Here is a 17658-nt window from a genome sequence, read left to right on the forward strand (position 1 = left end):
TCGGATTAGCAGAGGTACTGCTTTCAGTAAGTACCTCAGGTAGGCTTGCTCATGTGAGAGCAGTTCCCTACCTGAGGGAATTCATTCCTCCTCCTTTGGCTTCCCAAAGCATGTTTTAACCAGTGTGCTTTAGTGGTGCTCTCACTTTCTCCAGCCAACATCTTTCCACTTTGCTCAAACAAGCATTTGCTGAAGTAAGGACTGGAATCTAAGTGCCCTTGCTTCAGTCTGACAGTCACAACCAGAGGCTAGAAAGTCACTGTTATTCCCAAACTTCCTGTGCATTTTTCCATGAAAAATGGAAAAGCTACAACAGCAGGTACTGGAGAAAAGCTGTCCATTAGCAGGGTGGGATAAACGCTAGGGATGCAAAACTTTTAATCTTTACTCCAGTAGATGTACATTTGTGTAAGCAGAATTCAACAACATCGACAGGAGTGGATGGGACTATCCTGACTAACTGACCTTTCATGGGAGACAGAGGTTTAACTCAAGATAGAAGTGAAATTGCTTTCTCATGACCTACATATAAAACTCATATCCCCCCCCTCCCCCCTACTCTGTGGGGTTTTTTTCTGGACAAAACTGGTAGATAATTCATATTGAATGTATGTGGCAACACTGAGACTGTATTTTTGGTCGAAAAAAATACTCATCCAGTGCTGAAGAGAGCTGCAAGGTAGCTGGTTAGTATCAGCACTACTTGCTGCACAGGGACATGGCTGCAGGTGATCAACATTTGTTAAACTTCTTCCCCTTACAGATGTGAAGAAATCATGGTTGTTCTGTCTCTTCTGTCTCAATGAGAGATGAATGTCCTGGTGTATATAGCTGGACCCAGTGGAGCTCTGATAAATTTAGGTCAAAGAAAAGACATAGCATGAACAGAGAATCTGAAGAACAGGGTTTCTGTTACAAACAAGAAGACAAGTCTGTGATCACTGAGCTAAAATAGTAGATTAAAGGAATCAAGACATTCTAAAGATTGCTATAGTGATCAATGAAATATATGATCAAAGAAGTGTTTATTCTTCTCAGCTTTAAAGGTTTCTCCTGTAACTATATGAAAAAAAAATTGTTATCAGCATCTTTTTGTACTTTGTTAATGAAGTTACTGCCACTATTTGTGTTCAGAACAGCTGTGTTGTACGTTACAAATGCGGTTGTGAAATCCTCTAGCAAACAATAGTCTAGCATCTGGTATATTTGCTAATTTTCTGAAAGGTACCCTTTACAGGTTTACAAATAGAATGAGTGAGGTGCCTGTTCTTAAACAAAGCATGTCCTTAAGTAGAATTTAAGCACGTACTTAAATGAACATTTGAGTGTTTTGTAGAACTACTCCTTTGCCTAATTCTAATCTTTTATACATTAATGGTAAAGAAAGAGGAGAAAATGCAGAAAATTTGAAGCTGAATGACTGATGCTTAACTCATTTTCCTCTTTTAGGTTGCGGTTATTTGTAGGTTCCACATGGCTACATTCTATAGCCCTAGAATATATTGCTAACAGGTTTACAAATAAGAAGTTTGTGAGAGTAAACAAATTTGTCACTTCTTTGAAATACAGGCGAGCCTGTCCTGTAGTGCATAACTCTGTACATCTCCTTTTTCTGTAACTTGGCATATTGACAAGAATGAAAAGAAACTGAAGCCACAGGTGTAGGTAGACTGATATTATTAACTATCTTTTTCTTACAGGAAGGTTGACTTGGTGGATTAAATAAAGGTAGCCAGCAAGAGTATCCCTGAGCTGTGTTGGACTGTGCAGTACAGATGCCTCATTTCACTTGGCATTGAGTTGACTTGTCTGTCATTGTTCCCTTACCATTGTCTGTCTTCTAGAAATAGCATAAAAATTCCATATGACATAGATAATAATGGTAACATTTCCTATTTCATAAGCAGTAGAGGAGTGTATCTTGTAAAGTCACAGAATCATAGAAATTAGAAATGCAAAAGGTCATCCAGTCAACCTCCGTAACAATGTAAAATCCATCCATACAATGCATCTTTCAGTCCTTTGTCTAATTTAATTTAAAGTACTTAATGTAATGTGGCTTTTATCACTTCTCACTGGAAACTAGCTTTAGTGCTTTGTCCATCATACTATGAGGAAGCTTTTCGTGGTAATTCTGGTGCATTTTCATTCCTCAGTATGCTGCATTGATCAAATAAATACAGTATATGTACAAATTACTTCAGTATGTAATATTTCTGTATTTTATAGAAAAAGCAGCAAAGCCCCCAATCTATCATGCATGAAACCACATGTTTTCTGCGTCGTTATAAGAAATCTTTCTTTGAATTAATCTTAAATATTCTAAGGAAAATTTCTGAATACAGGAACTGGAGGCGGAAAGAGTCAAACTGATGGAAGAAGTGACGTCTAACAAGAGGAAAATGCAGGAGCTTGAAGATAATCTACTCTCCCGTTTAACCAGTACAGAGGGCTCTTTGGTTGAAGATGAGTCTCTGGTAGAAGTCCTAAGAATCACTAAAGCAACAGCAGAAGAGGTGAATTTTGAATACATTGTAGATACATTATGTAATTGTAATTTAAAGATTATTTGTAGACAGCTTTGTTTTTCTGGTTTTGTTTTTTCCATTCAGAGCCACTATATAACATCTGACTTCTTAACAAATAAATAGTAGAAACACTATCGTTTTTTCTTTATAAAACATTGCAAAATTAAACTAGTACCTGGATACCACTTTATATTCCTGACATACTTTGCAGGTGTAAGTTTAAATCAAATCCCACTGTGCTTGGTGTTTGAACACATGAAGATGCAATGCAATGTCTGTGTTGAAACACTGACAGAGGGAAGCAAAGCTTGACTAGAAATACCATTGTGATCTTAATCAAGACCTTTTCTTTTTGCTTCTGTAGTATAAATCACAAGTGACATGACTTAATCTTCATGGTCTTTTCCATTAATTTTAAGGTCAGTGAAAAATTAAACATAGCAGCAGAGACAGAGGTGAAAATCAATGCTGCACGTGAAGAGTATCGGCCTGTTGCTGGTCGCGGTAGCATCCTTTATTTCCTGATTGTGGAAATGAGCTTGGTTAATGTCATGTACCAAACATCCTTACGGCAGTTCCTTGGCATTTTTGACCTATCAGTGGAAAGATCTCAGAAATCTCAGATCACAGCAAAAAGGGTGGTATATGTAATCGAGCATCTCACCTATGAAGTCTTCAAGTACACAGTTCGAGGGCTGTATGAGAATCATAGATTCCTGTTTACATTGCTTCTGGCACTGAAGATTGACTTGCAGGCCAAGAAAATTTCGCACATTGAGTTTGAGACACTGATCAAAGGTAATTTCTCTAAAAATGTTCCTGTTTACTTATGTCTGTGAACTGCCAAACTTAGGTTTTGCAGTGCTTGCACTAGCATTCTGTTGCATCATCTGGTGGATCTAATGTTTTTTAAATGGTGAATAAAAGCATGTATAGTCCAAGAAGGAATTAAGAGACAAATTTTACAAAATGAGCAATATAGATTATTTCCTATCAAAATAATGCTTAGATGAGGATATTTACCTGCTTTACATTGCAAAAAGAGAAAAAAAAATGTCCATTACTTTGTAAGAGACCCTATAGTTTTCTCTTGTGAGGCTCTTTTGTGAGTTGCTACATACCTATGTCTGTGAGCTTGGAGACAGTCAGCAAAATCTCATTTGATGGCTGGTGAGCAGGCATGTGAATGCATGAGGACTCTGTACCACATTTAAGTGTCAGCATAAAAAAATGTGGAAATCTGTGACACGTAAAACATTGTTATCTTGCATTGCATTATGCCATCACTGCATACCACTACTCAGACACAATGACAAAGGAAAATTTGAGTAAAGTTTATAAAATTTCCTGGAGCTGGACCCAGTTGTCTCCAAGATATGATAAGTACAGTCAGGCACTGAGATAAGTATAGTCAGTTACTTGCCTTCCAAACTTTGCTTTGCAAACACAGAAGTAATGTTCAGCTGTGACTCAGCTGTGTTGAAGGTGCAAATGGGCATGATCCTGGAGTGGTGGTTGAGCTAAGAGGCTGTTGAAGTTGCACAGTCCTGGAAATGAATGCACCATGTGCTTTCTTATTCTGTAGTCTAGGTGAAGGAAAATTGGACTAACCATAGGTCCTTTCTACATCTTGTCTAAAGGCTTGGGTTTGAGTATCCTTTTAGGTAGGCAAGGTTTATTCCAGCTCTACAGATGGGGGAAAAGCAGCACAAACATTACTGGAATATCAGCTTTGAGAGTCGCTGAGAGTACTTCCCCAATCTGTCTTTGTTAAATGACTCTTCCATGAGAATTCTAGGTCTTCATATCCTGTTTACAAAGATTTTTACTTACTAAACTATTAAATAGGTATTTTGTATTACTTTTAATTTTTCTGTTAAGAATGATTGTTTTTCTCTATAATGCTTTTCACTTTGCAGGGGGTGCCAGTTTGGACCTGAATTCTGTGGAACCAAAACCAAAAAAGTGGATCCTTGACATGACATGGCTCAATCTCGTGCAGTTGTCTAGCTTGTACCCTTTTAACCAACTTCTAGTGCAAGTTGTTAGGAATGAGAAGTCATGGAAAGCTTGGTTTGATGAAGAAGCACCTGAAAAAGCTGTTATTCCTGATGGATACAACAGCTTACTGGATCAATTCCGCAAACTACTTCTTGTCCGTAGCTGGTGCCCTGATCATACCGTTGCCCAAGTAAGATACACTTTCACAGAGTGGTTACGCTATGTGACATCTCCTGTGGAACTGCTAGTTCCAAACTTAGGTGCTCTGAATTTGTTTTTATCCTAATATTTGTTGCAGAGTAGGCTATTGTGAAAATCAGATCTTGAAATCCTTGTAAATATATGTGAAAGAAACATTAATTTATTTAATTGCAGTTAATTAGAAAGGACATTGCAAAACATGAAATAAATTGTGTTGGAGCTGTAAGAATACCATACTTTTTGTGTGGCACTTCTAAAGTGGAGTTATAACATTTGTAAAGCAGTTGTATTCTTCTGGTCAATCAGAAGACATGTCCCTATTTTTTCACAGAAGTGGAAAGAGAACAGTTCGCTTTGACAGGTGCTCTAAAATAGCAGATAAAGTGTTTTCTTACCCTCTATGCTGAGGAAGTAATAATTAAGACTGTCTCATGGCAGATATCATAAAAGAAACTGCCATAGACTAGCAGTTTCTCCACAGTCTGTGATACTTGGATTTTTGTTCTCTATCTAGGTCTATAATAGATGTATGAGCCTAGGAGTATCCTCTTTTCACTTTTTTTTGTCCTTAGCTACACTGGAAAGAAGTACTTTTGATTTCCTGCATATCTCAACTTTACATGTTACATGTTGTGATAGCATGTGTTGCATGTAGGGGACACCGTTTTTTCATGAACCTCTTTTTCAACAAGACCTCTTCCATCTTTTTTCCTTTTTTCCTCTTTAGCTGGTAAATGAGACGGAAGTATGGGGGTCCATCTGCCACAATTTAAATAGACCAAATAACAACGCTGCTACTGCTTATTTATCAACACTCTTACTGTCTTGCGCAACCATCTTTGAGAAAGAGTCTCTGAACAGTGGTTTCAAAAGCTGTAATTAATCTAAATTTTGAAGAAAGAAGAATTTTTGTTATTATCTTCATTATCTCTTCTTTTCCTACTCTGTTTTCCCCAAGTGTTACAAAATTTTACCTCTCTCCACTAGGACAGAGGTTACACTTAATGGTGGATGATTGAGTTCTGGAATTGACATCTTCCTCAGTCTGCCTTGTTCCTGGGTGTTTCTTTGCAGAATACATGCCTCAGAATCTGTGCTAGTAGTTTACACAGAAAATCAAAAAAGCATTTAATATACCAGGATAGCTTTAGAAGTCCTTTTAGAAAATGTCTGTGAAAAGAGGACAATAGAGGCATAGGGAAGGTTTGACCTTTAAGGATAAAGCCTGAGCTGTGTTGATGTTTTGTAGAAATAGATATTCAGCATAACAGACATGAAGTGGATAACCCCTGGACAGGAGAATTTCTGTTTGAAGTTCCAACAGATATATGGAAGCTTGTAACTGGGTCAGATGAAAGATCTGTCTAATCTGCTGTGCTATAGAGACAGTGTCAACAATGCACGCTTAGAGGAGCTAAGAATGGGGCTAGTATAGAGAAATTCTTTTGTCTGGCTGTCCACCAAGCTTTAGTAGTCAGTAATTTAGCAGCAATATCTGAGTTGTCCTCAGAGCTGACAGTGGATCTATTCTGCATGGATTTCTTTAGCTCTCTTTAAAAAAAAACATTTAGCATCCTCTAGCAACAGTGTTCACAGGACGACTGTTATGTGAGCAGAATTCTTCTTTTTTTTGTTTTGAAGTTTGCTATTTTAGAATTTCAATGGTTGCCTCCCGTGGACTGTACCTTTTGTTACAGTAAAGTTGAAAATGACCATTTAGAAAGTCATTGCCTTCCAATGTAGGTATTGGTAAATTCCGCATAATGATTAATGCTAAATTAAAAAAAAAGAAAAAGTTATGTATTTCTGGTAACTTGTTTTTTTTAGGCTCGACTGTACATTGCAGAATCTCTTGGGGAGAAATATGCAGAAGGATTTATTCTTGAAATGGAGGCAATGTGGATAGAAAGTGACTGTCGAACACCTTTGACATGCTTTTTATCAACGGGATCTGACCCCACTGAAAATATAGAACGTCTTGCAAAATCAAAGGTATCCTCCTAAACTGAGTTTTCTAGAGCTGATAAAGACATTTAAAACTATACTTTGAACTGGAAATGGTATTTCCACATTTTATAGATGTTTTGAATGAAGATATTTACATTCATACCAGTGTTCTCTGGAAGTTAATTTTGGACCACTAGCCAAAATGCATTTACTGAGGAAATGGAAATGTTACATTCTTGCTTTTTCCAGTTGTTTGATTCCAGTGAGCTCTCTGTCTTTATCCAGCAGACTGTGATAGTCCATTACTTAGTGAGAGTACTTAGCTATAAGAACAAAGCAATACTTGTGGTTTACATTGTGTCACATTCATTATAAGAGCTGACAGTAATGACAGTTACAGGAAGATGTAGAAATAAATCATAAATATGGTGACAAGAGAAATTAATTTGGAGACCCTACCATTCAGTCAGTTCACATGATGGAGACGTTCAACATTTCTTATAGCACAGCATCACTTTAAGACACTCTGTACTATACGTTTTATTGTTCACAATGTAGATACAAGTATAATTTTCCCAAGAAGATATTATTCACAGTAGATCTCCATAAATTTTCCTGCCTGTTAGGATGCATCTTCATTTAGAGGTGCAAGACTTTTTACATGCTAAATAAGACTTACTTACCCACAAATCTCTTTAACTTATTAATTAGAAAGTTTAGACACTTGTTCTCTTTGAAAATCAGGCCTCTCATTTTATTTTTCTGACTGTGATAAAGAGTGCTTAAATTTAGGATCTACCTCTCACTTGAGTGTATAAGGTTAGGAATGTTAAGTTGTTGATGTGATCCTTGTTCACATAAAACTGTGCAGCCAGATAGCCAGCCAACATAGAAACATAGGGATGGAGAAGGAAGGCAGTTGGGTGAGCAGAATTTCTAGGTTTATTGGAAGCAATGCATTGGAAGAACAATTTTATTCCTATTCACAAAATATTCTGTTACCTCTTCCCAAGATATGAGAGATGTTTTGACTTTGCAGAAGATTTGAAATTAGCTACAAGAATATTTATAGACTAGAAATGGGCAATTTATCTTAGTCCCTTTTGCAGTCCAGGTAAATACATTAGGTTATTGTGGCTGGATTCCTGTTTTCATGGCCTATGGTATGAATACAAATGGAGTGTCAGCTTTGTGATGGTATTTTCACTCACCTGTTTGGCTCTTCAACATTTCACATATCCTGTGAAACAGACTCCTAGATAGGTACTTACCCTTTCTCCAATAGGAGTTAGTTTCTGTAATCAATAGAGGGAAAGAGTGACTCCTTTGAAAACAGTTCAGAGCAAATGATTGAAGCTTAACTCTGGCTGGCATCCAGGAGTTGAGTATTTCTGTCCCACTGGCCACGTAAGGGGATGAGGGACACTAACCTAACAGAGTCACTTGAAGTCATCTGGTCACGGAGAGTCACTCTTTGAAGGAGTGGAACAAAATGCTTTCTCATTCCGTGAGATCTTAAGCAAGACCTTAGGCTGTCTGGGGAAGTAGGTAGAAGGTGCTCTGTAATTGTGGCTGTTAAAAGACAGCAGTTTTTTGCTGTCATTCTGAAAGTATGTTACAGTGGGCAATTGTAATATTTTTTCATACTTTAAGGAAACAGGTATAGCATGATAGAAAGTGAGATTGCAAAAGAGCTAAAGGGATTGCTTTGTTTATTCACACATGGTTTATGAACAAGGCAAAGTCAGCTAGGCTGTCATAACCTGAAGTTCAACTGTAAATGTAAAATTAACTGTAAAGTTTAACTGTAAAGTTCTTGTCCAATCTCTTGAATTAAGATCTTACCACACAGCATATAGAAGCCTTTCAACTTTACAAAAGCCATTCAGATTCTGCAAATCAAACTACAAAAACAGATCTTTTTTTTAAGTAGAAATATATATTAACACTGTGGTACTGGAGGAGTACTTAAGCATTCAAGGCTAGGTTGGACGGGGCTCTGAGCAACCTGGTCTAGTTGAAGATGTCCCTGCTTATTGCAGAGGGGTTGGGCTAGATGACCTCTGCAGGTCCCTTCCAACCCAAAGCATTCGATGATTCTATGATTCAGTAGTTCTCTAGCTTTTGAAAAATGTATCTAGAAATCATTTACAGTTTTCCAAAACATTTGCAAGAGGGCTTTGTGTTTATTTTGCTAGCTTGTCAAAAATTGTATTTAGTTCCTGTCTTTCTCTGGGCTTTCTCTGCTTTTTTCCAGAATAAACCTTTGACTTAACAGAGGTTAGCGGTGCCAAGGGTCTGATCTTGGTATATATGTGATTCTATACCTCTAAAGTATCCTATTTATTTATTTATTTATTTATTCCTTTTTAATGATAGAAAATTTCCAAAAGATGTACTGGGCCTATTTTCTGTGATTTCTCTTCTACAGGCATTATTTGTAGTCTTACAATGGATTGTCACTACTGATGGTACCTCTAAGTATGATATTAACAATATAAATCAATTATCTGCAGTTGGAAATGTTTGAATTTGTGACCAGAATGAATTTTTCAGTCTAAAATTTAGCTGTTCAGGTGGCCTTCTCCCAAAGAAATGGAAACAGTATCTCTGACTAGTGAGCTATATAGCCTTGTTTATAAACCAAGCAAGTTCTGCTTTAAAACTAGTTGATTTTCTGCCCCCTTTGCTTGCACTTGAAGACGGAATGAAAATTTAACTTTCTGAATTAAAATGAAGTTCATTACACTTAGCACTTTGATTTCATTTAAACTGGGTATTTTTATTATTGTAGAGAGAGTTTCTTCTTTCAGGGAATTATCCACAGAACCTTCAACAGAACTGTCAGGGCCACTGTAGAGGGTAAAATGATAGTATTTTCATCTGGATAGCGATGTATTAAGGTGACACAGATATACTGGTATGACTCACTATTGAGAGAAGAATTCTATACGCAGATGTTTTGATAGGGTTCTTTCGGAAGGAGTAAAATGAGGACAATCCATAGTGAAAAAGATTTTTTCCATGTCTTGATGTTTCTATGACCTTTAATGATTGTACATTTGGCAGGTAGCATTGCTGAGAAGAGTAAATTGTGAGCAGATGTTTTGTTAGGGAATAATGCACCAGCTGAATATTTATGCACTCTGCAGGGGTAGTCACAGTCTTTGACTTATGGGAATGCTAGCTGTACTGAGATACATCTTAGAAAATGTAAAGTTTTTGCTCCTCCAACACACAGCCAACTTCACAGGCTATTTAGCTTTGCTTCTTTTACCTGAAATTTCAGGTTTTACTGACCTGAGAGCAGGATTTAGCTGCTTTCTTATCTTTGGCATTTTCTTCTCCTTAAAGATCTTGCCAGGATGTGGACGATCATATACAGCAGCTGTATTTATACTGTTCAGTAAAATCAGGTCAGGGCCTGTTCTCTGACCCTGAGGCCAAATGACCCAGCACAGCTTGTGTCCATATGCTTAACCTTTTTCTCCTGCAAAAGTAGGGCAGCCTCATCCACGCTGTTTAGGACTGGATGACTTCCTTCTTTCTTGTTTCACAGTAAGCGAGTCCCAGTAGCAGGAAAACTTAAGATTAACCTTTGTATATCTCAGTCAGCTGAAGACAGGCCCAGACTGATAAGTCTTTGTGCAACTCATTGCTCATAGCGTGAGGGATACTCAGCTGTAGGTCTTGAACGTGAAGCTGTCCATGAAACTAAGTCTTTTTCTCAACATGTATAGAGAATAATACGCTGAAGTGGGTTTGACAGTTCTGTGTTTCCCTGCTAGGAGTCAGGCAGCCAGCCTAAGCCAGGGGACTACTTAAAAAGAACGAGGGTAGTAAGAAAAATAAGTAAGAGGGGCTCTGCCTGTACATTATTGACAGACTTGTATGGTCCTGATCACAACCCAGCCAGCTCGTCTTTTTCAGATCTCCTTGTGAGAGCTTGTATCATCTTATGTTTTTCTGAACAACTGGCTTCTCCCTTGGCCTCTGGAGGAAAGACTTCATAAATTTCCAGAATTCTTGTATTTGCATTTATGAGCTTTGTCTCTTCTGAATCCAGAAAACTAACAGCTAGAAAACTAGCTAGAGCTAGCAGATCACAAAACTAGAGTCCTCTGAATGAGCATCCACAGCTACCAATTAACAATACAGTACGTTTGCTAAGGAGTGACTTAATGTGAACCAGTCTTTCCTGTCCTGCCTGCTTCCTTGACAGTTCTCTATAGATAAAATAAATATGTTCAAACAGCAAAAAGACACCAAAATTGTTGGCTTTACTTGATGCATTAATTATGATGTGAAGCCTTAATATCTGTCCATCTCCAGATAGTCCACATCATAGGAAAGAATAGGCAGCTATGTTGCTGCGTGTATGTCCTGCTTTATTTGCGAAAGTGAAGAAAAGGAAGGGAAGATGTTTCAGTAGTCTTATCCAATTGACTTTGTCAGACTTGCAAAAAAAATTATGTTGGGTGGGTGTAGTTTTCTTTCAGAAGATGCAAGATATGAGCAACCTGGAGGGTTTTGCTTTTTTGTTTACTCTGTTTTAATATAATCAGTCTGCATTGATATTAGTGGTTTTCTTTGTGGCACAATGTTACTACACATGGACCTATAGAAGCAATACATCATGTGTATAATCATTCTAAAGAAGTATATATAAAGAAACTTTCTTTTTTCCTTCCAGAACATTCCCTGTCATGCCATTTCAATGGGTCAGGGTCAGGAAGTCCATGCAAGGCGCCTGTTAAATCAGTGCATGCAAGATGGAGGATGGCTTCTTCTACAGAACTGCCACCTTGGCTTGGGATTTCTTAGTGAATTAATGGACACCATCGCAACAACAGAATCTGTGAGTGAAGGTTTCAGGACCTGGATCACTACAGAGGCTCACCCAGAGTTTCCTATTAATCTTTTGCAGTCCTCTATCAAATTTACTAATGAGCCCCCTCAAGGTAGGAAACCATGTTTGGTTTGAGTTTTGGGGCCTGCTTTTTCTAACACCCCCCTCCCCCCCTGCCATGTTCTGTTGCAGTGTTTTAGTTTTTATTCTCTGTCGTTTCATTAGCTAAATACAGCACTATGTAAGTCAGTCTTGCAATGTGTGAGGTGTGACTCTTTTGGGGAGAAGATGGATATTGTTTGGTTTTGTAACAGAAATTGATAGTGATTTTGTTTGTGTAGAACCTGTGGAGAATGCTAGGTCAGTGGTCCTTTCTTAAGCTCAGTACACTCCAGCACTCTTTTCTTTCTGTCCTGTTGACCCCAACCAAGGATGCAAAGGGGGACCGATCCTTTACTCTGCTGGGTAAGGAAAAGGAAGGACTCTGCTGAACACCCGATCTCAGCCTCCCAAGCTGCAGTATGTAGCTGTGGCTGTTGCTTCGTGTTATGTCATCTGGCCCTGCTGACAGGAGACTGACCCCAGGATATTTTGTAATTGTCCTTCAAGTATTTGTAAGCTGCCGCTAAGCCTCTGTCACAGGCAAGACAGTTAATAACAACCCATAGTGGATCTAAATACTGGAGTTTACTGAAGAAGTGATGAGATTAGGGCTTTTATGCTACTTGCTTATTTTACACAGTCTCTCATACTCCCCACCTTCTGTGTTGCATTCATTTCATCTTGACTTACCTTCCCATTGGAGAGACTGCTGCTGGTCCAGGAAGTCTGGGCAAAAAGTCGTGTTGGTTTCATGCTGTGCAGCTACTTGCAGCTACCACTCATGGACATTACTGGCCTAGGTCCTTGGGCATCCCCTGGCATTTGCTTCCATGCATCTCCCCTACCTCCAGGATCTTTCCCCACTGCCAGGATGTTTGCTCAAGCTAGGATGTTCATCTTGTGCTTTCTGGGCCTCTAAGCCCCTGGTTTTCCTAACCTAAGTGGTCTATGTGCAGAAGTACAACGTGTGATCAGCATCCTAACTGGCAGTTCTGACTAATGTTTCTGTATTTATTGCAGGATTCAGTTGGTTTCACTTTTTGCAGCCTGTACCATTCTCAGCAAGGAAGTAGCAGGCTTGTCCCTGAGAATTCAAAATTTCAGTTTTGGACAGCCACCATCCCTCATATATGCATGCAATTATCTGCTGCCTTTCAGCATTCACAATTTAAGCTGGATTTTGCATACCACAGCCTCCTCTTCAACAGCCTAAACAAACTCAGTCTTCTTGTCCTATCTTTGCAGGTCATGCACTCTCAGTATCTGACCACAATTATTGCCCCATCCAGTTTCTCCATGCCTCCCTTGTGTGCCAAATGTGGACAATATATCTGAGGGGAATTCTGATTAGTGCTAAGTGGAAAGCGGTAAGAGCTTCCTTCAATCTTCTGGCTGTGCTTCTTCTGAGGTAGCACACTATCTAGATTGCCTTACTTGCAAGAAGAGAGCAGTTTTGGCTTATAGGCAACATGACATCTGCAATAATCCTGAAGTGCTTACCAGTAGATCACAGCTAGCAGATCTCAGCTTGTACAAATGCATGAGGTTATTGTGCTGCAGGTGCAGAACTTTGGACTCCTTGTTGAACTTCATGCAGGTTTTGTTGCCCAAGTCTTCATCTCTCTCTAGATCTGTCTGGACTCATCCAGCTGGAGAGCAGTCACCAGTGACGTACCCCATGGGTCAATATTGGGGCCAGCAGAGGTTAAAATTTTCACTAATGACCTGGATGATGGGACACCCTCAGCATTTTTATAGTTGATATATAGTGGGAGGAAGGGGTTGATACACCAGAAGGTTGTGTTGTTGTTCAGTGGAAGTTTCACAGGCTGGAGAAATGGTCTGACAGGAATCTGCTAAATTTCAGCACAAGGAAATGCCAAGAACTCTCCCTGGGGAGAAAGAACCTCATGCACCCATATATGTTAGGGCTGACCAGGTGTAAAGCACCTTTGCTGAAAAGGACCTGGGGATCCTGATGGAAATCAAGTGGAACATGGGCAAGCAATACACCTGTGGAGCAAAGATTGCCTGCAACACCCTCACCTACATTAGGAAGATCATTTCCAGAAGGTGGAGGGGGTGATTCTTCTCTGCTCAGCCATAGGGAAAGCACATTTGAAGTGGTGTTTCCAGGTCTGGCCTCCCCAGTGCAAGAAAGGCATAGGCAGCATGAGTTCAGTGAGAGGCCACAAAGATGCTGAAGGGATTGGAGAACGTGACATACGAGGAGAGGGTGAGAGAGCTGTAATTGTTTAACCTTGAGGAGAGCAGGGGTATCTTATCAATGCATATAAATACGTCATGGGAGTGAGTAAAGTAGACAACAAGACTTTTCTCAGTGGTGCCAAGTGACAGAAAGAGAGGTGATTGACACAAATGGAAATCCAGGAATTTCCACTTCAGCATCAGAAAAAACTTAACCCACTGTGAAGGTGGTAAAGTACCAGAACAGCTTCTTCAGTGAGTTTGTAGACTCCATCCTCAAAACCCACGTGGACAAGGCGCTGAGCATCCGGCTCTAGTTGGCCTGGCTTTGTGAAGGGGTATTGTGCAAGGTGACCTCCAGAGGTCCTTTCCAGCCTCAGCTGTTTGGTGTTATTCTGAGTGATGTGAAAACACACAGCTTTTCTAAGTAGTCTCTAGCTTGTTGCTCTCCTGCTGTTTAGTGTCTCTGTCTTACCCAAACTGTGCTGCTACCTGCAGACGTCCTTTATATGTTCATAGAAGCAACTTACTACTCAGACTTATATCTACTCATTACATATAATGAGGAAAGGTTACTTTGTGTTTTGGACTACGGCAGAAAGAAATCCTCAAGCCTGACACTTATTTTGTCTTTTAACTCCCACATCTTTAATCAACTGTATAATGCATTAACTTGCCACTGATTTCAGTTACTGAAGTCAGTAGGAGCTGAGAATCTTTATCCAAGGTCGTATTTAATGCCTCAGTCATTTAAACCTCTTATTTCAGTATTCATCTTCCTTTGAACATTAGTAAAATGTCTAAAATATGTCTGATCTTGTGAAAGACATCCTGTTTCAGTGTATATACACCACTCTTAAGAGCAATGTCAGTCTGCTATTAAAAATTTCTTACTTCTTTCTCTTCTCCTCCCCCGTTTTTAATTCATTTCTCAGTTCTCAGCATCTTTTTGTTGTACCGTGACCTCTCCTTATCATTCAAATGATAACACCTTATAGCTCCAAGAGGGTATTTTATAAGTCATGTTATAGATGATTTACAACTTGCATTTAGTAATAGAAATATGACTGGTGTAACAATTTAAGTCAGGATGAAATATAAACAGTTTTAGTTTTCTGATACTGTCCTGCCACATTGGTAGCACAATGTGGTAAGGCACTTTTGATGATTACTTTGTCTTGATTTTGGAATTCTCTTCTGATACCCTTATACTATTTTGAAAAGCTGTTTGTTTGAGTATTATTTTACAGGATTTTTGTGAAGTAGGAAAGAAGCAGGAGGGTGTGTCTTCTATTGTGTCATAGAAAGTATGATGACTTGGACAATCTATTCACAGCACTTGAAATCTGTCTTTTTAAACTTGTCTTAAGCTGATTAATTGGAAGACATCATAACAGGGACTTGGTCTCGGTAACTCATGCTCGATGTTTTCTGCCAAAGGCAGATCATGCTTCAGTAGTGCTGCCTGAAAGCATATGGGAGTAGTGGGGTTTACGTATTCCGGAAGCTGAGATTATATCAGTATCGATGTACACATCACCTACATTACTCTAAACTAGGGTGGATGCAGCAAAGTGAATGTACCTACCTATAATCGCATGTTCACAAAGCTGTCCTAGGAAAGACGTTAGGTCATCTGGTTACTGTGGTGCAACTTGGTTCCGGCTTCAGCTTTACTTAGAGTAGAACAGAATAATTTGGGTTGGAAGGGACCTTTAAAGATCATCTGGTCCAACCACCCTGCAATGAGCAGGGATATCTTGAACTAGATCATGTTGCTCAGAGCCCCATTCAACCGACCTTGAACGTTTCCAGGGATGGGGCATCTGCCACTTCTCTGGGCAACCTGTTCCCATGTTTCACCACCCTCACTGTAAAATGTTTCTTCCTCATATCTAGTCTGAATCTACCTTTTTTAGTTTAAAACCATTACCCCTTGTCCTATCACAACATGCTGTGCTAAAGTCTTTCTCCCCATCTTTCTTAAAGCCCCCTTTAAGTACTGGAAGGCTGCAATAAGTTCTCCCCAGAGCCTTTTCTTCTCCACGCTGAACAGCCCTGACTCTCTCTGCCTTTCCTCATAGGAGAGGTGCTCCAACCCTCTGAAGAGATTGTGGCCCTCCTCTGGACGTGTTCCAACAGGTCCATGTCTGTCCTGAGCTGACGGCTCCAGAGCTGGATGCAGGACTCCAGGTGGGGTCTCACCAGAGCAGAGTAGAGGGTCAGAATCACCTCCCTCGACCTGCTGGCCACAGTTCTTTTGATGCAGCCCAGACTACGGTTGGCCTTCTGGGCTGCGAGCGCACATTGTTGGCTCATGTCCAGCTTTTCATCCACCAGTACCCCCAAGTCCTTCTCAGCAGGGCTGCTCTCAATCCCTTCATCCCCCAGTCTTTATTGATAGCAGGGTTTGCCCCGATCGAGATGCAGGACGCTGCACTTGGCCTTGTTGAACCTCATGAAGTTCACATGGGCCCACTTCTCCAGCTTGTCTAGGTCCCTCTGGGTGGCATCCCATCTCTTAGGGGTGTTGACGGAACCACTCAGCTTGTTGTCATCTGCAGACTTGCTGAGGGTGCACTCAGTGTCACTAGGTCATTGATGAAAATGTTAAACAGCACCGGTCCCAGTACGGACCCCTGAGGGACACCACTCGTCACCAGCATCCATTTGGACATCGAGCCATTGACCACTACCCTCTGGATATGGCCTTCCAACCAACTCCTTAGCCATTGAACAGTCCACGCATTAAATCCATATTTCTCCAATTTAGAGAGAAGGATGTCGTGGGGGACTGTGTCAAAGGCCTTACAAAAGTACAAGTAGACGATACCTGTAGCTCTTCCTTTGTCCACTGATCTGGTCATTCCATCATAGAAAGCCACTACGTTAGTCAGGCAGGACTTGCCCTTGATGAAGCCATGCTGGCTGTCTCAAATCACCTCCCTGTCCTTCTTGTGCCTTAGCATAGCTTCTAGGAGGGTCTGTTCCATGATCTTCCCAGGCACAGAGGTGAGGCTGACAGGTCAGTAGTTCCCAGCGTCCTCTTTTCTACTCCTTTTAAGAATGGGCACAATGTTTCCCTTCTTCCAGTCACCAGGGACTTCACCTGACTGCCATGACTTTTCAAATATCATGGAGAGTGTCTTGGCAATGGCATCAGTCAGTTCCCTCAGGAACATGTATCTCATCAGGTCTCACAGACTTATGTATGTTCACGTTCCTCAGGTGGTCACGAACCTGATCTTCTCTTACAGTGGGAGAGACTTTGCTCCCCCAGGGCCAGTCTTGCAGTCCATCCACTCAAGAGGTGTGGCAAGAGAGGCTGACAGTGAAGACTGAGGCAAAAATGTTGTTGATTACCTCAGCCTTCTCCTTGTCCGTTGTTACCAATTTGCCAGTCTTACTCCTCAGGGGGCTTATGCTTTCTTTGACCTCCATTTTATATTTGACGTCCCTGTAGAAGCCCTTCTGATTATTCTTAGCATCCCTTGCCAAGTTCATCTCCAGCTGTGCCTTGGCCTTCCTGGCACCATCCCTACAAAACCGGGCAGCATCCCTATATGCTTCCCAGGATACCTGTCCCTGCTTCCACTGTCATTGCAGTTCCCTCTTGCCCTTTAGTTTGACCAGCAGGTCTTGACTCAGCCATGCTGGTCGCTTTTCTTCCTTTCCTGATTTCTTACACCTGGGGACTGAGCGCTCTTACATTCTATGGAAAGCATCCTTAAAGATCTGCCAGCTCTGTACTACTCCTTGTCTCCGAGGGCAGTTTCCCAGGGGGTCCTATTGACTAACTCCTTGAAGAGCTGGACACTTGCT

The 17658-nt window shown here is 40.3% G+C and overlaps 1 protein-coding gene across 1 annotated transcript in view; it reads left to right on the forward strand.

Moving 5' to 3' along the window:
• LOC104335546 (dynein axonemal heavy chain 5) overlaps positions 1 to 17658 on the forward strand; it is a 176738-nt gene that overhangs the window by 124980 nt on the left and 34100 nt on the right. The window contains exons 66-70 of the mRNA XM_075416652.1: positions 2346 to 2516; positions 2948 to 3326; positions 4448 to 4719; positions 6558 to 6722; positions 11371 to 11638. Coding sequence (XP_075272767.1) covers positions 2346 to 2516; positions 2948 to 3326; positions 4448 to 4719; positions 6558 to 6722; positions 11371 to 11638 — 1255 coding nt within the window. The remainder of the gene's footprint in view (positions 1 to 2345; positions 2517 to 2947; positions 3327 to 4447; positions 4720 to 6557; positions 6723 to 11370; positions 11639 to 17658) is intronic.

This window comes from Opisthocomus hoazin, chromosome 3 (genome assembly GCF_030867145.1).
Source record: "Opisthocomus hoazin isolate bOpiHoa1 chromosome 3, bOpiHoa1.hap1, whole genome shotgun sequence".
Classification (NCBI taxonomy): domain Eukaryota; kingdom Metazoa; phylum Chordata; class Aves; order Opisthocomiformes; family Opisthocomidae; genus Opisthocomus; species Opisthocomus hoazin.